We start from the raw sequence: 20,459 nt of genomic DNA on the forward strand, positions 1-20,459 counted from the left end.
CCCCAATAAGGCTCAGAGAGGCTTCAGGGTTGTGCAACACCCATGCCTTTATTTACTTAAAGTTATCCCACCACCAGTGTCTATATACAAGCTTGACATGATTAGTCACCTCCTTTACAGGCAGAGTCAGCCTTCAGCTAGGAGACCTCCAATTTCCTCCCTGACTGACTGACTGACTGACTGACTTCTTCCTGGCTGCCCCCCAGCCTTCTGGCTCCCTCCCTCCCTGTCAGGCCAGGAGCAACAGGCCTTTTCCATCAATTGGCTTCCCCTGATTGGAGCTGACTGGGCAGGGGCTAATTAGGTGGTTTTGCACCAGCACCCTGCTACACCTGGTAACTAGCTAAGTGATAAAAATACACCTACGTTCTTAAAGTATAGGCCTTAACAGGCAGGCCTGAATATCTATATTCTAATACCCACCCTGCTCCACCAGCCTCCACTTCCTGGGGAACCTCAGTGCCAAGATATCAAGATTATATAATGCTCTTTACTATTAGGATCTTGGATACTATGATGATAAGGGACATATAAATACTGGAATAAAGTCGCTATTACAATTTACATCACAAGTCCAAAGTTCATGAAGTGGCTTATGTAATAGAAAGATTAGTATCAGTACTATTACAAATTGTGAAGTGTTTGTGGGAGCCAGGTTCATTCACTAGTGGAATCCTATTTGCTGAAACTTTTTTGTTATATTAATTCTGTTGAAGGAATTCCTTTTTTACAAAAAATAATATTTACCTCCCTTTCAAGTTACAGTGGGTGTAATTAAAGTTTCCATTGTCCTTCACAGGAAGGTAAATTATTGCCTGTTTGAGTATGTATTCCCTATACTTATGAAAGGGACTACCATTAAATTCAGTAATATCTTATCTAATAGTAGAAGGGTTTTACAAATTACTTGCAAGTTTCCACCCTTTTTTCTAGAATGGATTCTTTATCGTGGATTCAGCCAGGCAGGAATTTCCTCCTTCATAGTATATTATCTGAAAAAGACAGAATCATAGAAATATAGGGCTGGAAGGAACCTTGAGAGGTCAACTAGTCCATCCCACTATGCTGAGGCAGGACCAAATATAAATGGTTTTTTTTCCCATTTTATTCATACTTCAAACATGCCCACTCATTTCCCAGTCTCTCCTCCTCATTAGCAATTTTATTGAAATTTGGTCGTAGGAGCAGCAGGGTGATACAGATGTCTGGATATCTTTCTTTCTTTCTTTCTTCTTCCTCCACCCCAATCCCTCAGAACTGTACATGTTTGTGTTACACTTTGTATCAAAATAAAGGGAGCCTACCTCTGCTCCTTTTAGTGGTATCACTCTGTTCATATTCTAGGAATGGCAGTCAAACTCTGTAAAACGGACACATCCCAGTTAGTTGCTTTTTATTTATTTATTCATTTTTAGTTTTTCTACACTGTGCATCTTACAATGCTAAGTCACCTCTCAAAACACTGTGTCAGATTCAGCAAGGTGGATGTGGAGTGTGTGCACATGCACTTTACATGCTTCTACACCAGCTAAACCCATGAAGATTAAACGGAGGTTGGCCAGCCGACCAATTGACCACTCAGTTGATTGCCTATTATTTGACTACAGTCAAATATTCCAGCAACAATTCCCTGATGTAGGTGGCAGCCTATTTTTTTGATTGGCTCATGGTGACATTCTTTCATTTTTTTAGCACTTCATTTCCTTGTGTTTCACATTTTTCTGAGTTATTTTAACTCAGTTAAGTAACTTGGTTTTTCTGACTGAGCATAAGTACCTATCTGAGGATAAGCTTTTATGAAGACAATATAGCCTTACTCTTTTTTTCTTACTGTTCTAATAAATTAGTGCTTTAATATATCTGACCATTTTTGACATTATTTGACTCATCAATTGACCAGTTATTTTTGGATCAAATACCCAACCTTACATTAATGATATTTCTGCCTCCACCCTCTCAGGGTATGCCTACACTGCTCTGTAAACACAGGCTCAGACTCAGGTTGGAGCCCAGACCCTCCCCCTCCCTCCCCCCCAAAAATCTGACTTGGGTCAGCAAGCACTCAGGACTGGGTCATAGGACCAACCTGGGTCCTGCTGAAATTCAGGTCCAAACCCTGTTATTTTGCAGTGTGGACATAGCTCAACCTAGTCCTGAGTCAGAAGGTTTGCATAGTTCAGTATGGATGTATTATCATGGTTGTGTGACTCGACTCTAGCAATTGTAAACCCAGGTTTACAATGCAGTGTGAGTGCTCAAGTATGGGTTTCAACACACAGAGTCCACAACTGTGGGTCCCACAGAGCTGTGTTTAGAGTGTAGTGTTGACATTCCCTAGTGACCCTAAGGGGTCAGCTATAATGAGAAAAGTCCAAAGATAACAAGAAAATACAGCCCAGGTGGAATTGTGGGATAGCACTGGAGAACTAGCAGTGCCTGGGCTTGATTAGGGTGCATTCTCCCTGCAAAGTGTGGGTTGCCAGCCCAGGCTAAAGCAAACATGACCTCAAGCCTCTACCTTCATCTGTGCCTGCTAGTTTGAGCGTCAGGCACCCTCAAGCCCAGGTTAGAGGTCTTTCCATGTGAATGGAGAAAGGTTTAGGGCTATACCCTGGCTAGGCTCAGCTAATTCTGGTAAAAACATGCCTTTTAAGGGCTTGCCTTCACTGCAGGGTTAATCCAAAGTATTGCTCCTAGCTTGAGTCCTGCTCCCTCCCCACACATCCTTCACTCAAATGTGATGGTGTTTTTAACTCAAGTTGGTTGGCCTGTGGAGGGATGTGGGCTGCAGCTGACAAGTTGTGCTGACTTGAGCTGTTATTTTGCAGTGTCACAAGGGTAACTTGAGTGAAGGCATTGTATAAGATTCAGGGTGACACATGTGAAGCCATGCTAGCTGGCTGTGTTGTAACTTAGGCTGACTCCTTGCTACAAAATAGCCAGCTAACACTGCTTCAGCCTTGTCAGTCTGTGTCTTAACATGATTGAAAAACCATCTTAATACTTAAATCGATTAAGCTAAGAAAATGGAAAAAATTGTACCCTTTCCCTTTCAATACATAGTCTGAAGGTATTCGTGGCTAATTACTTATAAATAGAAAACCATAAATGTGAGTTTTGTGTAACAGAGGGCTTTTTTTGTTTTCAAAGCGTGAAACAAATGTCTTTTTTGCAGATACACTTGTAAACGGGACCATGGAAATACGTGAGTAAAATATTTCATTAACATTGGTTAAATGTCTTCTAAATGTGGATCACTTACAGGAGTCTAAACTAAACAGCTAAATTAGTGATATATATTGCTACAGTAGTAGTGGGAGGGCTTCTTAGAATAAATGCGCTTCAACACAGATGTTTAAATCGCTCTTAACATCCTTATGACATGTCGCCACATGTCAACTACATTGATCAGTATAAGTAGTTACCAGGCCTAAATTATCAGGATGAGCTAATAGGGATTTAAATGCAGATAATTGGTCCCTTGTGAGTGGAAATGATACAACGCAGGAGCAGGAACTATTTAAAAAAAATCTCAAGGATCTTGAACCTGTAAAGCTGTTTGTTAATTAAGTGAGAAAAAATTATACCAAAATTAATTAGGAGAATCATTTAATTCTCCTTCTCTATGGAGGAGAATGTTGACTTGTGTTCACAAGTAATTATTTGAATTAGAATGGTACCAAGAACTTTCTATTTTGAGTATTACAAGAGAAATAGAAAAGGAAGGTGCTGGTATGGAGTAAGCATGAACTAACCTCCTAATTAGATACAGTTTACAGTACCTGTTTACTTTCAGCACTTTTTGGATTTGAATGCATCTAAATTGTTCTGATTCTTTCATAATGTAAAATTTCCCATTAGCGTTTTTTAAAACAAGCCTTCTGTTTTTAAGGGCATTTCATATTGTTTAAATACAGCAAACTTGTCATAATGTCTAATTTTCATATAGATCTTATCTACAATGAAATAAGTTCATTTTATAGATTTGTTTTTTAATTTGACAAAACAAAAAAAAATGAATATTTGTTTCTTTCTTCCAGCAAATAAAGCTGCTGAATTTCCAAATCCCACTTACCCTCCAACTTATGCAGGAAATCAAGTTCCTCATGGATATCCTCAGTACGCACCTCAAATTTTCCAAAGTAAGTTATTTGATTATGATATGCCGTACAAATTAACTGATCTGTTTTGTCCCCAGAAAAAATAGTTTGGGTTCCAAAATGGCAGCCATCTGTGAACTAATTCCCCTGCTATTAATTTTCCAGGATGAAATCTTTAGACTTGTAGGAAAGATTGGTTGTTCTTTCGTTTATTTGGTATTACTGTGGTAACATGCTACCTATAAAGGAAAATTAAATAGTCAGAAAATCTCCTGTCTGCAGGAAAACCCTGTAGGGGCGAAGGCAGGGAGGCTGGTGCAGTTGCAGAAGTAGCTCATGCATGGCAGCTCTTTGCTTTTGAACTCTACATCTCAGTCAATAGTGTCTTTTAAAATAAAAATATTTTACTAATTTTTTCTAGCAATTTAGAACTGGAGTTAAAACTGGAGAAGGTATAGTCTCCATCTCTGTACTGTTTCTGTCTTACCAGCCTCCTATCTGAATACCCTCATGATTTTTCCCACTTTGTTGCCCCTTCTTCCACACTGTCACAGAAACTTAAAACTTGTTATCTCTCCCTCTTTGCTGAGTGACCTTCCTCTCTACATTCAAGCCTTTCCTCCAGAACACACCACTTCAAATAACCCTTTAAGTAATAATTTGCTGAAATATGAATGTTTGACATTTTTATTTAGCTTTTTTAAATGTAAGAAAGCCTCTGACTTGAACGTTCACACTCAGTGATATCGTGTATGTCTTAAGTATTGAGTTATATTTGTCCTGTATTGGCCTTTCTTGCTTGTCTTTTGGATTTTATGCACTTTGTGGCAGAGTGCAACTGTACTCTCACATTCTGTTAACACTGTCAGTACTTGGCAATAATGATTATGCATTGTGGAGACTGAAAAAAGTTTGTTCTTTTCAGAACAAGAAAGATTAAATTCTGAGCTCAAAGTAGTTTGCACTTTCACTGTTTGAGCCTGATATTAAGTACAAACACACATTGTCATAGTCACACTAGCTAAGAATCTTCTCTGTAGACTGTAATTATTTGCTATTTGCTGTAGTGTAATCCAGTTTCACTGGAAAAGATGCCCTTTTCAAATCCTATAAAAAGCTGTGCAAAACATTTGGGTGGACCAGCCATTACTAAGGCTGTGTTTGTGGTAATATCTCTTGCAAATGTTAGAGTGCGTGAATAACTGCATGAACATTCTTTATAGTTTCAGTATAATGCTTGCTTCATTGTAGAGGAGGAAGCTTAAACTTTTTACTTTCTGTAGGTGGAGAAACTTGTACCAGCTTGATGTTGAATTCATGCTAAATTTGAATCTTCTTTAGTTCTTACATATAACTTCCATGAACATTGTACACATTTGTTCAATTTTAATCTTTATAAATAAATTTTATATACTACCAGCACTGCTATAGATAACACATTCCTCTGGTAGTATAGAATTTATATTACAGATACAGAGAGATCTTAGGTTTCAGAGTAGCAGCCGTGTTAGTCTGTATCCGCAAAAAGAAAAGTAGTACTTGTGGCACCTTAGAGACTAACCAATTTATTTGAGCAAAAGCTTTCGTGAGCTACAGCTCACTTCATCGGATGCACTCACTCTGTATTTTCCACTGAATGCATCCGATGAAGTGAGCTGTAGCTCACGAAAGCTTATGCTCAAATAAATTGGTTAGTCTCAAAGGGTATGTCTACACTACGGAATAAGGTCGAATTTATAGAAGTCGTTTTTTTAGAAATCTGTTTTATATATTCGAGTGTGTGTGTCCCCACAGAAAATGCTCTAAGTGCATTAACTCGGCGGAGCGCTTCCACAGTACCGAGGCTAGAGTCGACTTCCGGAGCGTTGCACTGTGGGTAGCTATCCCACAGTTCCCGCAGTCTCCGCTGCCCATTGGAATTCTGGGTTGAGATCCCAATGCCTGATGGGGCTAAAACATTGTTGCGGGTGGTTCTGGGTACATATTGTCAGGCCCCCGTTCCCTCCCTCCCTCCATGAAAGCAAGGGCAGACAATCGTTTCGCGCCTTTTTTCCTGAGTTACCTGTGCAGACGCCATACCACGGCAAGCATGGAGCCCGCTCAGGTAACCGTCACCCTATGTCTCCTGGGTGCTGGCAGACGCGGTACGGCTTTGCTGCACAGTAGCAGCAACCCATTGCCTTCTGGCAGCAGACGGTGCAATACGATTGGTAGTCGTCCTCGTCGTGTCCGAGGTGCTCCTGGCCACGTCGGCTGGGAGCGCCTGGGCAGACATGGGCGCAGGGACTAAATTTGGAGTGACTTGACCAGGTCATTCTCTTTAGTCCTGCAGTCAGTCCTATTGAACCGTCTTATGGTGAGCGGGCAGGCGATATGGACTGCTAGCAGTCGTACTGTACCATCTTCTGCCAGGCAGGCAAGAGATAAGGATTGCTAGTAGTCGTATTGTACCATCTTCTGCCAGGCAGGCAAGAGATGAGGATGGCTAGCAGTCGTACTGTACCATCTTCTGCCGAGCAGCCATGAGATGTGGATGGCATGCAGTCCTTCTGCACCGTCTGCTGCCAGCCAAAGATGTAAAAGATAGATGGAGTGGGTCAAAACAAGAAATAGACCAGATTTGTTTTGTACTCATTTGCCTCCTCCCCTGTCTAGGGGACTTATTCCTCTAGGTCACACTGCAGTCACTCACAGAGAAGGTGCAGCGAGGTAAATCTAGCCATGTAAATCTAGCCAGGCTAACCTCCTTGTTCCAATAAGAACGATAACTTAGGTGCACCATTTCTTATTGGAACCCTCCGTGAAGTCCTGCCTGAAATACTCCTTGATGTAAAGACACCCACTTTGTTGATTTTAGCTCTCTGAAGCCAACCCTGTAAGCTGTGTCGTCAGTCGCCCCTCCCTCTGTCAGAGCAACGGCAGACAATCGTTCCGCGCCTTTTTTCTGTGCGGACGCCATACCAAGGCAAGCATGGAGGCCGCTCAGCTCACTTTGGCAATTAGGAGCACATTAAACACCACACGCATTATCCAGCAGTATATGCAGCACCAGAACCTGGCAAAGCGATACCAGGCGAGGAAGCGACGTCAGCGCGGTCACGTGAGTGATCAGGACATGGACACAGATTTCTCTGAAAGCATGGGCCCTGCCAATGCATGCATCATGGTGCTAATGGGGCAGGTTCATGCTGTGGAACGCCGATTCTGGGCTCGGGAAACAAGCACAGACTGGTGGGACCGCATAGTGTTGCAGGTCTGGGACGATTCCCAGTGGCTGCGAAACTTTCGCATGCGTAAGGGCACTTTCATGGAACTTTGTGACTTGCTTTCCCCTGCCCTGAGGCGCATGAATACCAAGATGAGAGCAGCCCTCACAGTTGAGAAGCGAGTGGCGATAGCCCTGTGGAAACTTGCAACGCCAGACAGCTACTGGTCAGTTGGGAATCAATTTGGAGTGGGCAAATCTACTGTGGGGGCTGCTGTGATGCAAGTAGCCCACGCAATCAAAGATCTGCTGATATCAAGGGTAGTGACCCTGGGAAATGTTCAGGTCATAGTGGATGGCTTTGCTGCAATGGGATTCCCTAACTGTGGTGGGGATATGGGTTCCGTCTATAGCCCCATCTTGGCACCGGAGCACCAAGCCGCCGAGTACATAAACCGCAAGGGGTACTTTTCGATAGTGCAGCAAGCTCTGGTGGATCACAAGGGACGTTTCACCAACATCAACGTGGGATGGCCGGGAAAGGTGCATGATGCTTGCATCTTCAGGAACTCTGGTCTGTTTCAAAAGCTGCAGGAAGGGACTTTATTCCCAGACCAGAAAATAACTGTTGGGGATGTTGAAATGCCTATATGTATCCTTGGGGACCCAGCCTACCCCTTAATGCCATGGCTCATGAAGCCGTACACGGGCAGCCTGGACAGTAGTCAGGAGCTGTTCAACTACAGGCTGAGCAAGTGCAGAATGGTGGTAGAATGTGCATTTGGATGTTTAAAGGCGCGCTGGCGCAGTTTACTGACTCGCTTAGACCTCAGCGAAACCAATATTCCCACTGTTATTACTGCTTGCTGTGTGCTCCACAATATCTGTGAGAGTAAGGGGGAGACGTTTATGGCGGGGTGGGAGGTTGAGGCAAATCGCCTGGCTGCTGGTTACGCGCAGCCAGACACCAGGGCGGTTAGAAGAGCACAGGAGGGCGCAGTACGCATCAGAGAAGCTTTGAAAACCAGTTTCATGACTGGCCAGGCTACGGTGTAAAAGTTCTGTTTGTTTCTCCTTGATGAAACCCCCCGCCCCTTGGTTCACTCTACTTCCCTGTAAGCTAACCACCCGCCCCTCCTCCCTTCAATCACCGCTTGCAGAGGCAATAAAGTCATTGTTGCTTCACATTCATGCATTCTTTATTCATTCATCACACAAATAGGGGGATGACTACCAAGGTAGCCCAGGAGGGGTGGTGGAGGAGGGAAGGAAAATGCCACACAGCACTTTAAGCACAGCACTTTAAAAGTTTACAACTTTAAAATTTATTGAATGACAGCCTTCTTTTTTTTGGGCAATCCTCTGTGGTGGAGTGGCTGGTTGGCCGGAGGCCCCCCCACCGCGTTCTTGGGCGTCTGGGTGTGGAGGCTATGGAACTTGGGGAGGAGGGCGGTTGGTTACAGAGGGGCTGCAGTGGCAGTCTGTGCTCCAGCTGCCTTTGCTGCAGCTCAACCATACACTGGAGCATACTGGTTTGGTCCTGCAGCAGCATCAGCATTGAATCCTGCCTCCTCTCATCACGCTGCCGCCACATTTGAGCTTCAGCCCTCTCTTCAGCCCGCCACCTCTCCTCCCGGTCATTTTGTGCTTTCCTGCACTCTGACATTATTTGCCTCCACGCATTCGTCTGTGCTCTGTCAGTGTGGGAGGACAGCTCGGAGAACATTTCATCGCGAGTGCATTTTTTTTTCTTTCTAAGCTTCACTAGCCTCTGGGAAGGAGAAGATCCTGTGATCATTGAAACACATGCAGCTGGTGGAGGAAAAAAAAAGGGACGGCGGTATTTAAAAAGACACATTTTATAAAACAGTGGCTACACTCTTTCAGGGTAAACCTTGCTGTTAACATTACATACATAGCACATGTGCTTTCGTTACAAGGTCGCATTTTGCCTCCTCCCACCACGTGACTACCCCCTCAACCTTCCCCCCTCCCTGTGGCTAACAGCGGGGAACATTTCTGTTTAGCCACAGGCAAACAGCCCAGCAGGAATGGGCTCCTCTGAGTGTCCCCTGAAGAAAAGCACTCTATTTCAACCAGGTGACCATGAATTATATCTCACTCTCCTGAGGATAACACAGAGAGATAAAGAACGGATGTTGTCTGAATGCCAGCAAACATACACTGCAATGCTTTGTTCTACAATGATTCCCGAGTACGTGTTACTGGCCTGGAGTGGTAGTGTCCTACCATGAAGGACGCAATAAGGCTGCCCTCCCCAGAAACCTTTTGCAAAGGCTTTAGGACTACATCTAGGAGAACCGCAAATGCCAGGGCAAAGTAATCCTTTCACATGCTTGCTTTTAAACCATGTATAGTATTTTAAAAGGTACACTCACCAGAGGTCCCTTCTCCGCCTGCTGGGTCCAGGAGGCAGCCTTGGGTGGGTTCGGGGGGTACTGGCTCCAGGTCTAGGGTGAGAAACAGTTCCTGGCTGTCGGGAAAACCGGTTTCTCCGCTTGCTTGCTGTGAGCTATCTACAACCTCCTCCTCATCATCATCTTCTTCGTCCCCAAAACCTGCTTCCGTATTGCCTCCATCTCCATTGAAGGAGTCAAACAACACGGCTGGGGTAGTGGTGGCTGAACCCCCTAAAATGGCATTCAGCTCATCATAGAAGCGGCATGTTTGGGGCTCTGACCTAGAGCGGCTGTTCGCCTCTCTGGTTTTCTGGTAGGCTTGCCTCAGCTCCTTCAGTTTCACACGGCACTGCTTCGGGTCCCTGTTATGGCCTCTGTCCTTCATGCCCTGGGAGATTTTGACAAAGGTTTTGGCATTTCGAAAACTGGAACGGAGTTCTGATAGCACGGATTCCTCTCCCCAAACAGCGATCAGATCCCGTACCTCCCGTTCGGTCCATGCTGGAGCTCTTTTGCGATTCTGGGACTCCATCATGGTCACCTGTGCTGATGAGCTCTGCATGGTCACCTGCAGCTTGCCACTCTGGCCAAACAGGAAATGAGATTCAAAAGTTCGCGGTTCTTTTCCTGTCTACCTGGCCAGTGCATCTGAGTTGAGAGCGCTGTCCAGAGCGGTCATAATGGAGCACTCTGGGATAGCTCCCGGAGGCCAATACCATCGAATTGTGTCCACAGTACCCCAAATTCGAGCCGGCAACGTCGATTTAAGCGCTAATCCACTTGTCAGGGGTGGAGTAAGGAAATCGATTTTAAGAGCCCTTTAAGTCGAAATAAAGGGCTTCATTGTGTGGACGGGTGCAGGTTTACATCGATTTAACGCTGCTAAATTCGACCTAAAGTCCTAGTGTAGACCAGGGCTAAGGTGCCACAAGTCCTCCTTTTTTTTTTAGAGAGAGATCTTAATCCATGAACATAAATATATACTGTGTACGCCATCTAGTGGGCCTATCACAATGTTAAGTGTTAAACAGCATGACTTGAATCTAATTTTATACTGAGTTCTGTGTGGGCAAATAAAGTAAATGGGAGATAGTTCATTTAATATAGCTAAAATCAGTATGCAGTTATTTAATTATTTCTGTGTATGAATTAACAGTATGACAAACTTCTTGACACTCTTTATTTAGACAAAATTAATTAAATATATAGAGAGAGTATAGTACGTGCTTGAAAGCTGCAGACTGATTTTTCTAGAGACACACTATCTCTAAAATAAGTGAAAATAAGTAACTATAGAAAATCTTTTTCTAAAAGTTCTCAAATTGCTATTCACAACATGGCAGTATGACAGTCATTTATCAAATACCTCTCCATGTTCAAATATACTCTATTTTCATTTGCTGTATATTACTTTTAAATTGTAATGATGAGATCAAATGAGCAGCTTCATTTTTATTACATTTAATTTGTAGATTATTTATAGATATCTTACTATATGAAATTTGTATGTGTGGGAGAGGGGTTTCTTTTCATATTAGTGTGAAGGGTGTAAAATATCTGGTTCCAGATATTTTGTCTTATTATAATAAAAATATCTAGCTCTTGTGTAGCACTTTACATCAGTAGATGTCAAACTGTTTTACAAAGAAGGTCAGTATCATCCCCATTTTACTGATGGGGAACCTAAAGCACAGGGAGGTGAAGTGACTTGCCCAAGGTCACCCAGGCAGGCCAGTGGCAGAGCTGGGAATAGACGCTAGGTCTGTTGAGTCCCTGTCAGTGTTCTATCCTCTGGTGGCTTCCCTGTAAGTCCTGTTTACTCTATGACCTTGTCTACACGTAAGTTATATTGCTTTAAGTATACCAATATAGTTGAAGCCATACAATGACTCTTGTACAGATGTAGTTATACCGATACAGGTTGTTGCTGTGCTGGAAGACGGAGAGAGAGAGAATCAGCTTTTTAGAAAGGAGAGAGAATAGTGACCTGTCTATGCTGCAAACAGCCAGAAGGAAGATAGGGAGAGGGGAGCTACTATGTCAGTCAAAGAGCCACAAAAAAATAGTTAAGCAGTGTCTTTGACATTACTGTGAAGTTTGAGCCCTGGAGTTGCAGTGGTAAATAATGACCTGTTGATGTGATTCATTATCATGATGTGAAAGTTACAACAGAGTGACGGCATCAGTTTGCAGCTTTGTGATTCCTGGCTACTCACTTTGCTGTTGTAGTGGCTCTCCAGCTTTCAGAGTTTGAGGATCACTGAACTGAATTATGGGTGAGCTTGGAAGTATTAGATTTTTATTATTAAACATCAGTTTTACCCTATGCACACAAACTGATGACAAAATATTTCCATCTATAATAATAGAAATGTGCAGATAGGCAGAATAAGAAAAATGCTCCTTGAGAACTTATTGGAGTTTGATTTAAGGATGTTTACTCTGTATATTTTGACATGAGTTTTTCAATTTATGTTTTAATGGTTATAAAGCTTTAACTTTTGAATCTCAACAACTATTGTCATTTAAGTAAGTGTCTAACCTCCCCATAACTTCCCACAACTGCCAAAAATTTAAATAGATAAAAATAAAAAAAGCTTACAACCCATAATTTTGCACAACTGTGAAAATGTAAATTATTAATAATTTAAAAATGCTTAAAATAAATGTCAATATTGTTGAAATTATAAAATAAGTTGATTTCTGCCAAGCCTAATTATCTAATGTAGTTTCAGTATGAAACTCTCAATAGTTAAAAATGCTAGAACTTCAGAAGTGTATTTGTTGGTGTGTTGAAACTATGTTTTTAATATCTGATTTTTCAGAATTGTGTGTGTTTTGTTTATCTTCCCACAAACTAGATGCTCCAGAACAAGCTAATTATGCCTTCCAGGGTTACCCAGCAGGAGCTCCATATGGACCTGGGGTCCCTCCAGTCCAAAATCAGCCTTCTGGGACCAGTGGGGCAGCTTGGATGCCAGCACCTCCTCCCACTCTCAACTGTTCACCCGGATTAGAATACCTAAGTCAGGTACCTATATTCTTCTCCGTTTTAAACTCCCATGAAAATACAAAACTAATAGATACCTGTGCATTTAAGTACCTTTTTATCTACTTTGGGAAATCAAGTGGCTTACATGATTGGTATTGGGGATACAGAGCCATTTACATTTAGGTCAGAGGTTAAAAATCTATCTCAGGACCATCATAATTGAAGCATATTACCATTTTATGGCTGCTCAGTGGCCCATTTTGAAAAAGTACTGTCAGTCCCAGTTTTACAGAGGCAAGGTGGCTGAGATAATATCTTTTATTGGACCGACTTCTGTTGGGGAGAGAGACAAGCGTTACCTCACCCACCTTGTCTCTCTAATATCCTGGGACCAACATGGCTGCAACAACACTGCATAGTTCCAGTTTTAGCAGACAAGTGTCCACCATTAATTGACACCCAATTTGGCAATTTTAGCCAAGAATTTAAGATTAAATGAGAATGGGTATTGTTCTATTGTACGTTGTTGTATCAGAAATAGTGACCCTAGGTAAGGGTAGTATGGTGTGGCAAAAGCTTATATGACCATATGGTCATCAGTAGCACATCAGACGTCATGACTTTCAATGTGGTACTCTTTCTGAGCACTAGTATTCATTCCCTTTCTCCACCTCCAAGTATATTCAATTAGATGTAGTGCACAACAGAGCAGCTCGCAAAATTGGAATGTTAGTGTTTGAATGATCTCTTTGATCATCTATGTGTGTGAGAGAGAGACCATTTCTAAAGCACAATTAATGTAGATGATCTAATGTTAAAATTATGAATTGATCCATAATTTTGTGTCCTGAAATCTAATTTTTGAAAAATAAAAACCGACATACTTGTAGATTTTATTTTTGAAATTTAATTATAACTTTTATTTATTAACTTCTATTCTAAACTATTTTTTACCACTGTAACAGATTGACCAGATATTAGTTCATCAGCAGATTGAGCTTCTGGAAGGTGTGTACCTTGCTATACTGCTAAATGGAAGATCATTATGCTGGAGATATTTTAAATGACTTTGGTCCTATATCAAGTAATTATACATGACTGTTAAACACCAGTCTTATTTAATGATAGAAATTCTTCATTTATTCATTGCCTTTTAAAGATGGGGTCTTTATTGATTTGTTTTTTGTCTTTTATATCTTTAATCAATTCTCTACCATAGTACATTTTGGAGAGCCGAGAGGGGGTGACACTGATTCTTAAAATATTGGTTACTTTCAGTATCTCAAACTTAAAATATAATTTATGTGAACTTTTTTATATTTCAATTTGTATTTTTTTTTAAAAGTGACAATTTCTAATTTAAAAGTATAATCTTTACATCTAATCTCACTCATTCATGTGATTTTCAAACTGTCATTTGTACAGATCTCCTTTGCTACATCTGACCTGTCTAATTCAATCTAATCCTATATCTCGGCCTATCTCTCTGACATCTCCTCCTGGAAGTCTTGCTGCTAGCTAACTGATCTTTTCTCCCAAATCCCTTCCACTCTGCTTGTTCTTTGCCATGTTTGGCAACATCATGATCCTGATGTTACTCAGGCCCTTAATATTGATGATGTTGTTGACACCTTCTCTCTTACCCTCTACAACTAGGCTACACCCAAATCTTGCTGCTTTTTCATCCCATAACATTTCTAAGATTGATCTGTTGTTTTTTGTTCAGGTCCTTATCATTTCCTATCTCAATTATGGTAACCACCTACTCATTGGCTTCCCTTCCACGCATGTTTTCCCCCTCCAGTCCATTCAAAACACATCTGCTAAAATAATCTTGCTGGTTTACACCTCTGACAGTATTGTGCTACTTTCCAGATCCCTCCACTGGCTCCAGCTGTTTCACATCAACTTAAAGCTTCTTTTTCTTATTGTCAGGGCCCTTCACAACTCTACCCCTCCCTAGCTGTCTACTTTTGTTTTTTACTTTTTTGCATTCCTCCCCACTGCCACATCCACTGTGACAGTGGTGCATGTTTTGTCTGCTCATTTGTCACTTCTCACACAAACACCTCTGTTGCATCTCACCCGTGGAATGCCCTTTCTGAACTGATCATAAGGCCTTCTCCATCCTGAGATACCGTAAGTCTCAGCTGTGCCATAATATCTAAAAGAACTCACCATTCACATTAATTAGTTTTGAAGGGCAAATGGGAAAAGTTAGCAACTTATTCATAACGAAAAAATAATACAATAAAATAATACATTGCAAATATGTATGTATCTCTTCTATGATTCCCTCTCCCTCCCCCCCCCAATATGTTAGTAACCTTATTAGATTGTAAGATCTTCAGGGAAAGGGACATGTTTTCCTATGTGTTTATGTAGGGATTAGTACAGTGGGTTCCTGACCCTGATTGGGGCCTCTGCTATTTCTATTAATATTTTTATTTAGTGTATCAACTGAATACCTTTTTAATGTTGTTAATTTTCAGTTCTTACTGGTTTTGAAACTAACAACAAATATGAAATCAAAAACAGCTTGGGGCAAAGAGTATATTTTGCAGCAGAGGAAAATGACTGTTGTACTCGAAATTGTTGTGGACCATCACGATCTTTCACCATTAGGATCATTGACAATATGGGTCAAGAAGTGATAACACTGCAGAGACCTCTCAGATGCTCTGCATGTTGTTGTCCTTGCTGCTTGCAAGAGGTGAGATATTCCTTTCTCTTTCCTGCACCTTTAAAAGTTTTCAGAGATTTTCTTTTGTGTCAAGAGGTCAGGTGGGACAAGGTTAACTTCATCTGTAATTTTGTGGGGATCTGTGATTTTTTTGTTTTGTTTTTTGTTCTTTGAGGGTTTTTGAAAATTTCTTTCATGATTTTTGTCTCCTGTTTGATGGAATTTCTTGACATTTTGCTATGGGCTTAATGCTTGTATCCTTCCTTTCGGGAAGTGACATAAATTCCTCAAGACAACAGTGGCTTCCCTGAAAAGTGGGTGTTCAATACTTTTTTAGGACTGGACCCAAATGAGGAACCAACTTAATTCAAAATTTTGATAATTATATTTAGCTTATTAAAGAATAAGAATATTAAAGAATTTAGCTTTCTGAATATTGATAAGTAAAGGAGGAGAAAAAGGTACCAGGTTCATAAACCTTTGACCTGACCCTCATTGTAGGAATCTGATACTACTAATTGAATGATGTATAGTTGTTGCCTGATCCTTTTTAATGATTAATAACAATTGTATTGATTGCCAATTGATACTGATTTAATGAGCTGGAGATAATAGGGTTCTCATCCCAGAATTAGGCTCCACAGAATTAAAACTAACAAGTTCAGTATCTTGTAGGGAACCCCAGGATGTATGGCAAAGCACACTGAAGGCAAAGCAAAGCCTTAGCCACTTTTATTAAAACAATCCGTAAAGACAAAGCTCCAAACCACATACACAAGTAGTAGTAACACGTTATTAGGGATATCTTTGGTATCATTCCCTGCATTTGCTCATGTACATCCTTCGTATATATTCTCATCCTTCCTTGGGAACCTTGTGGTTGTTGTACCAATAAAATAAAAACCAGCAGGATCTTATTAAAGGGAAAAAGGCAAAATACCACATTTATTGTGAATACAGAAAGAATCATAGTAAGCAGTTAGTTATAGCTATAACATTCCATTCAATCTCAAATTTATTCTCACATTCATTCACACACACACACACACACAGAGGTTCTGCAAGGTTGTTATCATAGTTACCAGCCTTAGAGTTGCTCATGCCAAGCCACTGGCCAGGTGGCCTGGACATGAGGAGGGAGCAGGGCCTTGTCAGATGCTCATCTGATGCTCCTGGAAGTTGGTTTGCAGAATCAGACCCCAAAGTTCTCACTTTTTAGAGTCTATTTTTATAGGAATTTCTTCCTATGCCAGTCTATGGGAATTGCTTCATCATGCTGTTGCTGAATCAATCAGCAGATAGCACATTCCTGACGGCTCCAAGATGTTATCTTGTTCTTTGGTTCTCCCATTCTTGAGGCTGTTGGGTGGATTCCAGTCTGCCCTCCGGGGGTGGGGGGTCCTCTGGTTATTTCCACTTGACACCTTCTTCAGCCAATGGACACTGGATTCTTAGGCTGGCACCTCCCTGATCATTCAGTTATTATCCACACCAAGCATCCATCCACATACATCCTCTATCTCTATTTTAATCACAATTGTTAATACAACAAAAGGGCGGGGAGTCTCTGGGTGCTGTTTCTGTTGTTAGAGTATTGCTTTGAGTCTCTCTCTCTGTGAATTGCTTTGAGAACAGACTCTGTCTTAGAATGTACTAACACAATTAGCAGCTTGCAAGTTTCATACATAGAGGGAGAGAAACAGTACCAAAAACCAAGAGACCTCTTAATTAGTAATACCCTGGAATTTAAACTCTGGGGAATCAAACTCATTTGTGATTTTAATACAGAACTTCTTTAATATGATCCAACATGGTGAGAGACAAAGGATCAGCCCTGTCCCTGGCATGCCAAATGAATCTGATGGTCCAGAACCCCAAAGGTTGGTGATTGACCCTTCAGCTCTTCGCTGTTATCGGTGATGGAAAGCTTACCCCAGCTACATGGTGGCTTAGTTATTATATTCTCTGGGCACTATCATGAATATTCATTCAGATGCCCAGTCTTCCATGTCCAAATCTAACTTCCTTACCCTCCTAATATTGGGGTGCCCTTATCATATAGGTTAACATATTAATGCCTTCTAACTCATTATCATATATGTCACCTATTGCTAAAGCAGGTTTGTGATTAAACATCTACCAATGATTCTATCCTAAAATACCCAATCCCAGTATCAGTTCAGTGTTCCTATGGTTGCCTGGTATCATTATGTACCAACTCCTTCTCTTGAGCAAGCTATTCCCAGTTCCCCAAAATCTAGGATAACTGTTGGGCCATTTTATCTGTGCTAAGGGTCATGGACCTGTGACCACGTGCCTGGGATAGACCACAATGAGAGTGCAACACTCAGGGCAGACTGCAAGAAATAGGACAGACAGTCCCCCAAAACTGGTGGTTTATTCTATAATCAAATTCACCAAACCAGTAACAAAAGAGCTTCTGCCAGTACCACACTGGTTAACCAGAAGCCAAACACAGTCCCCGTTAGGCATTCCAGCACTTGGCTCCCATCCAGACAAGCCAATCTAATATAGTGAGAGGTTATCGAAAACTCATTTTACCATATGTGAGGTTCTTTCTAATCCCAAAGGATCAGACACATACCCCAAGTCAATATGTATCTCAGATCTTGCCCAAATATCATGCTGTCAGTCAATCCTTAGTAAACTAACTAAAGATTTAATAATAATAAAAAAGAGAATGATAAATGGTTAATAGATCATATGCATACAAATGATTGCAAAGTCCTTATGTCAGGTCTGTAGCGGTGAATGAATAGACTGTTTGCTTGTAAAGTCTGGTAACTTCCAAAAGATTGGAAGATCCTCAGTCCATAGTTCAAGATGCTCCTTTTTGTTGTAAATCCACAGTCCAGCGAATTAGAGTAGGAAAGAAGCAAAATGGAGGTGTCTCAGAGGTCTTTTATATCCTTTGCCATGTGCATGGAAATTTACTGTCCCAAACAAAGCCCACAGTCCAGGTGCATGGAAAATTATCGGACCAAGATGGAGTCCAGGGTCACATGTCCTTATCACAAGTCCTTACATGCTTTACTGACTCACAAGGGCAGACATTGCCTGTATTCTTTCTGAGGTGTCCACAAGAAAAACTTACTGGATGGCATGAATTTCTTCAATGGCCCATTGTGAGCTGAGTGTCCTTAATGGGCCATCAACACATATCTGTCTAGTCTAGCTGTCTGATGCAAATCTATCTGCGGGGTGTCACCCAGAAATACAACACATGTGTAAGATACAAGTACTCACTCATATTCAGAACTTCAGCTACACAGATGATATATGAATATAAACAAGATAATCATACTTACCAATTCATAACTTTTCTATTGGTATCTTACATGACATACTTTGTACAAGACTTATGGAAATTCTGAAATAGTGGTAACAGTGATATAAATGGTCACCTTTCTTATACACAGAATCACAAGACCTACTTTACTTATGCTAACTTGCTTAAGCCAGTGTCTTATAGAATACAGGCCTGTAGGTTTCTTGTGTTACTGCTGAGTAAAATAAAAAGCTAAGCTAGCTCTATGGGCTACACAGTAGGATGGTGTCTTCTGTTTAGAGTCACAATCTGCCCTTCATTTCCACTACAAATTTTTATATATATATGCAAATAAAGTGAAACACTACATGAGTTTGGAATGTAAAATTATTTTATACTAAGCAAAATCTCAGTTTTAATACTGTTCAGATAGATAAAAACAATATTGAAATTCCTATAATTAAAACACTATTAAATCTCTTACTAGGACAAAGTTAAAGCTTACTCTGGCTTAACTTAACTCGCTGCTTTTTGTAGTATTATGGGTCCAGCAACTTTGGGGGTTGGCGGTTTGGGGGGATGGGAACATGTTTTTTTTCTTATTAAACGATGGTAGCATCTGTGACAGTTCTCACAGAATGTTCAGACAAATCTCCTTGAATCATTTAAGAAACAGTTGTAGTCTTCAAGTGATTTTTTTCCACACTGATTCCACTCTTGGTGCTCATGAGCATGCGATTAGATTCTTTTGAATAGCAGTGTCTGTTGCGAGATCCCTTGCAATTACTGTGGCTTAGAGTATGAGAGGCAAGGTGGTCTCAACCGCTTCACAGTTCCTTCAGGCTGGACTATGTGGTTTGCAAGTCTCTTCAACATTGTTTTTTTTTTTTGTTTTGTTGAAGGGGGGGGGTGTAATTTCCCCGGTGGAAACAAGGCATTGATAGTTTTCCTCCCAACCTCCATATCTAGGACCCAATGCCCCCCACTTCTCCCTCTGTACACAAGACCAACCTGGTTGAAGGCAAAGCTCCAGGAGTCAAGATCTGTTCCTTCTGAGCCTTGGCAATGTCCATCATTAATGGTCATGCTAGATGCCTCCTTTGATTAGGTGAGGGGTGTATGCCTAAGCATTGCTCGGAGTGCAAGGCTTTTTCAAAGTACGTGCAAAAATCCAAAGAGGGCAGACTGAAGTTGAATCTTTTGGAGACTTCAGTGTGTTATCCAACCCAGGCAAGCCAGCTAAGAGGCCACCTCCCGCCAGTCAATCTCTTTTCTCAAGTGTTCCTGTAAACTGCTGTGCCAACCTGAGCTCTGGGGACACTCTCTTACATATCCTGTTCCTTTCCTGCTTCAACATTGGTGTGAGACAAAGTCCACAAGGACACTCATACCACGGACTAGGGAAAACTTAGATCTCCCTTGCCATGCGGAAATGGTCCTATCTAAGCCTTGCACATATTGGCCCCCTTGGAGTCATCCCATATGGCAGAAAGCCAACTGCCCAGACAGTTTCAAATCATCTCTGAGGCAGCATGTACAATAACTCTAGTACAGACTCCCGAACTGTCCGTAGCAAAGGAAAAGGAAAAGGAAAAGTTCAGCAGGGAGGAACTCTCCTCAGAGCACCAGCAACTATTGGCCATATCTTCGTTGCCTCCAGATGAAGCAATCAACCTCTCCATCCATTCCCTCCATAGGTGAGCTCAGGATCTTTCAGGACCTGATGAGGCATCTGGCAGTGCTCTTGACAGACTCCTCAAAAACATTCAG

At 41.5% G+C, this 20,459-nt stretch overlaps 1 protein-coding gene across 2 annotated transcripts in view; it reads left to right on the forward strand.

Annotated features, from left to right (window-relative positions):
- LOC311526053 (phospholipid scramblase 1-like) overlaps positions 1 to 20,459 on the forward strand; it is a 51,121-nt gene that overhangs the window by 15,179 nt on the left and 15,483 nt on the right. For both annotated transcript variants that reach the window (XM_084638698.1, XM_084638699.1), the window contains 5 exons: positions 3,176 to 3,205; positions 4,041 to 4,142; positions 12,587 to 12,756; positions 13,683 to 13,725; positions 15,210 to 15,430. In XM_084638698.1, the coding sequence (XP_084494824.1) occupies positions 3,196 to 3,205; positions 4,041 to 4,142; positions 12,587 to 12,756; positions 13,683 to 13,725; positions 15,210 to 15,430 (546 nt within the window). In that variant the 5' untranslated portion in view covers positions 3,176 to 3,195. The remainder of the gene's footprint in view (positions 1 to 3,175; positions 3,206 to 4,040; positions 4,143 to 12,586; positions 12,757 to 13,682; positions 13,726 to 15,209; positions 15,431 to 20,459) is intronic.

The sequence above is a fragment of the Lepidochelys olivacea genome, assembly GCF_965140295.1.
Source record: "Lepidochelys olivacea isolate rLepOli2 genome assembly, chromosome: 9".
Taxonomy (NCBI): Eukaryota; Metazoa; Chordata; order Testudines; family Cheloniidae; genus Lepidochelys; species Lepidochelys olivacea.